The 5,000-nt window shown below is 46.0% G+C and overlaps 1 protein-coding gene across 1 annotated transcript in view; it reads right to left on the reverse strand.

Moving 5' to 3' along the window:
• tbc1d32 (TBC1 domain family, member 32) overlaps window positions 1-5,000 on the reverse strand; it is a gene marked incomplete at both ends in the record, with an annotated part of 78,331 nt that overhangs the window by 39,724 nt on the left and 33,607 nt on the right. The window contains one exon of the mRNA XM_080527427.1: window positions 4,488-4,607. Within this exon, the coding sequence (XP_080383553.1) occupies window positions 4,488-4,607 (120 nt within the window). The remainder of the gene's footprint in view (window positions 1-4,487; window positions 4,608-5,000) is intronic.

The raw sequence follows: 5,000 nt of genomic DNA on the forward strand, positions 1-5,000 counted from the left end.
GGGAGGAGGGAGGAGGGAGGGAGGGAGGGAGGAGGGAGGTAGGAGGGAGGGATGAGGGAGGGATGAGAGAGGGAGGGAGGAAGGAGGGAGGTATGAGGGAGAGAGGGAGGAAGGAGAGAGGAGGGAGGGAGGGAGGAGAGAGGGAGGGAGGGAGGGATGAGGGAGGGAATGATGAGGGAGAGAGGAGGGAGGAGGGAGAGGGGAGGGTGGGATGAGGGAGAGAGGGAGGAAGGAGAGAGGAGGGAGGGAGGGAGGAGGGATGAACAAAGGATGAAGAAGGCAGATGTAAAATGGAGAAGGTAACATTTCCCTCCACTGTTTATACTGGCGACACGCTGTGGCTATTGATCCAGGCTTTAGAGGGACACACACACACACACACACGGCTGTCCTGTGTCGAACGCCCTTGTCTGCAGACGGTGAAAAGTGTAAGTCCACCCCCCTGTGGCTACAGCTGGAACTGCGACCACATGTCCAGCATATTAAATACAACATCCAGATTCTGTGGATAAAAGGCCTCAGCATAGGAGCCGGGGGGGGGGGCTCGTCCTCTATGGGCTGGGGGGGCGGGGGGCAGTGTGTTAGTATGAGACTAGACTCACAGGTGTGTTAGTATGAGACTAGACTCACAGGTGTGTTAGTATGAGACTAGACTCACAGGTATGTTAGTATGAGACTAGACTCACAGGTATGTTAGTATGAGACTCACAGGTGTGTTAGTATGAGACTCACAGGTGTGTTAGTATGAGACTAGACTCACAGGTATGTTAGTATGAGACTCACAGGTGTGTTAGTATGAGACTCACAGGTGTGTTAGTATGAGACTAGACTCACAGGTATGTTAGTATGAGACTAGACTCACAGGTGTGTTAGTATGAGACTAGACTCACAGGTATGTTAGTATGAGACTAGACTCACAGGTGTGTTAGTATGAGACTAGACTCACAGGTGTGTTAGTATGAGACTAGACTCACAGGTATGTTAGTATGAGACTAGACTCACAGGTGTGTTAGTATGAGACTAGACTCACAGGTATGTTAGTATGAGACTCACAGGTGTGTTAGTATGAGACTCACAGGTGTGTTAGTATGAGACTCACAGGTGTGTTAGTATGAGACTAGACTCACAGGTGTGTTAGTATGAGACTAGACTCACAGGTATGTTAGTATGAGACTAGACTCACAGGTGTGTTAGTATGAGACTAGACTCACAGGTGTGTTAGTATGAGACTAGACTAGTGTGTTAGTGTGTTATAGGGGTGTAACGGATCACGGAAATTCCGTGTTCCGTTCGGATCGCCCTCCACCGTTCGGAACGCATGTGTACCGCGGATCAATTGCAAAATGTTAACAAGTAATAAATTACTTAATATTAGTTAATATCTCTTGTAAATCACAATGTAGAGTTGCCATGAAAAGATAGACGCGACAGTTGCGTGCTTTGTTTTACTCTAAAGCGCAATGATAGGTTGATAACAGTGGCGGCTGGTGTTAAAATGTTTGGGTGGGGCACAGCAGTGTGGCGGGGGGGTCTTCTTTCGCGCGCGCAGCGCGCGCGATTTTTTTCTCCGCGTGCACGATTTTTTGTCGCGTGCACGCGCATAAAACACGCACTGGCGTTACAACCATTGTGTAATTTCAACTTTCACCCTTAAAATGACCGTGTGGGCCATGGAGAAGTTACCCTGTCAACTACAGACACTGAGGTGGAAGAGTGACCGGTCTATGGACGTCGGTACGGTCCAATACCCAGTGTCAGACAAGGAGGAAGTCTAGTCAACAAGGCTAGTACAGGCCTCACAGCTACACTCAGGTTAATAAAGGTAGCAGATGAATATGTGTACTATGTGTCTGTGTGACATGGCTACATCAATGAGCAGAGATGAATGCTGCAGTCAGTAGTACAGTACAATCTATTTCATAGACACATGATGGATGATGATGGAGAGTGATGGTGGTCAACACATTCAATGATGTATCACAACCAGACCATGTCAGAAACACAACCAGACCATGTCAGAAACACAACCAGACCATGTCTGTAACACAACCAGACCATGTCAGAAACACAACCAGACCATGTCTGTAACACAACCAGACCATGTCAGAAACACAACCAGACCATGTCAGAAACACAACCAGACCATGTCTGTAACACAACCAGACCATGTCAGAAACACAACCAGACCATGTCAGAAACACAACCAGACCATGTCAGAAACACAACCAGACCATGTCAGAAACACAACAATGCATCAGCTGAGTTAAAGAAAACCAACTCTTACCTTTGATGACAGAACATGAGCCGTGTTTACCCGTACCTCCGCCTTGCCCCGCGCATATTGCTATGAATAGTTCGAAGATAGGTGCTTGCACGTTAGGTGCGAGGCTGCTTGGTTAACCCATTAGCGGGAACATTATTAGTTGCACAAAATAGGCTGATTTAATTGACCATGAACATCAGAGACAGACATTACGAATGTTCATTTAAAATACTCCGGAAGCCCGAAGTCCGGAAAACCGGAAGTCGGGAGTCCTCAGCATAATGCATTGTCTGCAATACAACCGGAGATTCAGGGACGCACATTTGTGCGCCCTGGCCAAGAAATAGAGACAGCCAATTGGAGCGCTGCTACAGCTCACGTGTAGGCGAAAAGTATTCGTCCTGGCATAGACTTCCAATGACCGGCGCCCCGACTCCTCCCCTATGTATTTTAACAGTGAGTTTTACACACACACACACACACACACAGATAAAAATGTTTATTGTATTGGAGGATTTTTAATGAATGCTGATAGGCGCCGACAGAATATCAGCCGCATTTTGTGAATAAACAATGTTTATTTAAAAAAAAAACTTTTACAAATCACAACTAGGAAGTGAAGGTGGGGGCGGCGCCCCAGCGCCCTCTATCGGCCAGCCGCCACTGGTTGATAATGCGAAAGAAAAAGAATCCGTTGTTTGCTCACTACACGTGAAGCTGGGAATCCACAACAACAAGGCTGCGTTCGTAAATCCGCTCTGGAATCTGATCAGCGTTCAAGGAACGCCTCTTGTCCAATCAAATTACTTGGTCGCTTTATGACGTCGGACCCAGTGTGCGCTCCGGCGCTCTCAAAGCGAATTTACGAACGCGGCCCAGGTGTATCATGGCGAGTGCTAGTTACGTTGTTCGGTGGAGAAGAACTCGAAATGCCTCCCTCCGTCGTCATTTAAATCCCATGTATTGGAGCACTTTGGCTTCTCTGTCAACTATGAGCACGAAAAAGGTAGCTCGACAACTTCTGATAATGTAGGCATTTTTTTCATACCATCATGTTCAAAATAAGGGTTCACTTTATTATTTAGTTAAAAGCGGCATAAAACATGTTTATTCATCTGCTTTAAAGAGCCCAGTGACTCACTGCTGCAACCAGGCGCCTCCTCCCTCTCTCCTATCATTTAAATTGAGTGTATTTCAGTATAATTATGTAATGTTTGAGTGTAGAATATGTTATATATATGTATATATGTATATAGGCTATATATATATTACCAGTTTTGACATCTTGAATGTTGTTGGTTTTTGTCACATAGTAAAAGTGGTGTTTTTACAGAATTCAAGGAAAAAGCAGTTTTTATTAAAAAAAATTGTTTTGTGTTGATCCGAAAAATGATCCGATCCATGACTCAAAAACCGTGACCCGATCCGATCCGTGAGTTAGGTGATCCGTTACACCCCTAGTGTGTTATGTGTTAAGGTTAGGGGTGTTAGTGTGTTATGTGTTAAGGTTAAGGGTGTTAGTGTGTTATGTGTTAAGGTTAGGGGGGTTAGTGTGTTATGTGTTAAGGTTAGTGGTGTTAGTGTGTTATGTGTTAAGGTTAGGGGTGTTAGTGTGTTATGTGTTAAGGTTAGGGGTGTTAAGGTTAGGGTATGTTGGGGTTAGTGTGTTAGGTGTTAAGGTTAGGGGTGTTAAGGTTAGGGGTGTTAAGGTTAGGGGTGTTAAGGTTAGGGGTGTTAGTGTGTTATGTGTTAAGGTTAGGGGTGTTAAGGTTAGGGGTGTTAAGGTTAGGGGTGTTAAGGTTAGGGGTGTTAGTGTGTTATGTGTTAAGGTTAGGGGTGTTAAGGTTAGGGGTGTTAAGGTTAGGGGTGTTAAGGTTAGGGGTGTTAGTGTGTTATGTGTTAAGGTTAGGGGTGTTAAGGTTAGGGGTGTTAAGGTTAGGGGTGTTAAGGTTAGGGGTGTTAGTGTGTTATGTGTTAAGGTTAGGGGTGTTAAGGTTAGGGGTGTTAAGGTTAGGGGTGTTAGTGTGTTATGTGTTAAGGTTAGGGGTGTTAAGGTTAGGGGTGTTAAGGTTAGGGGTGTTAAGGTTAGGGGTGTTAGTGTGTTATGTGTTAAGGTTAGGGGTGTTAAGGTTAGGGTATGTTGGGGTTAGTGTGTTAGGTGTTAAGGTTAGGGGTGTTAAGGTTAGGGGTGTTAAGGTTAGGGTATGTTGAGGTGGTAACTTACAGGGATGGAGGTGGGCACCTCTCTGAGGCTGTAATGGGTCTTGTTGGGGAGGGGCTGTCCCCCCAGCAGCTCCCACACCGCCTGGGGAGAGGACAGGATGTTCACCAGGGACAGGAACGACTGGGGAGGGGAGGAGAGAGAGAGGGAGGGGGGAGAGAGAGAGAGAGAGAGTAAATTACATAATTGCTGACAAAATAAGTTGGTAAGAGCATGTGTTGTAATTCTGACTCTGTAGTGATTTCATTCTGGTGTCATTAACACGAAATGGATATCTCTAATGAGCACCCAACACTCTCCCTACTCGGTCTCTCTCTCTCTCTCCCTCTCTCCCTCCCTCCCTCCCTCTCTCCCTCCCTCCCTCTCTCCCTCCCTCCCTCTCTTCAACACGTTCATTCAGCCTCCACTCAAACTAATAAAGACACAAAGAGAGAAAGAAAGAAAGAAAGAAAAAAACTTCAAACCAACTCGCGACGCGACGACACGATTCAATTAGCCCTGCTGCTTTTGTTGTGG

The sequence above is a fragment of the Nansenia antarctica genome, assembly GCF_963989245.1.
Source record: "Nansenia antarctica genome assembly, chromosome: 3".
NCBI classification, from domain to species: Eukaryota; Metazoa; Chordata; class Actinopteri; order Argentiniformes; family Microstomatidae; genus Nansenia; species Nansenia antarctica.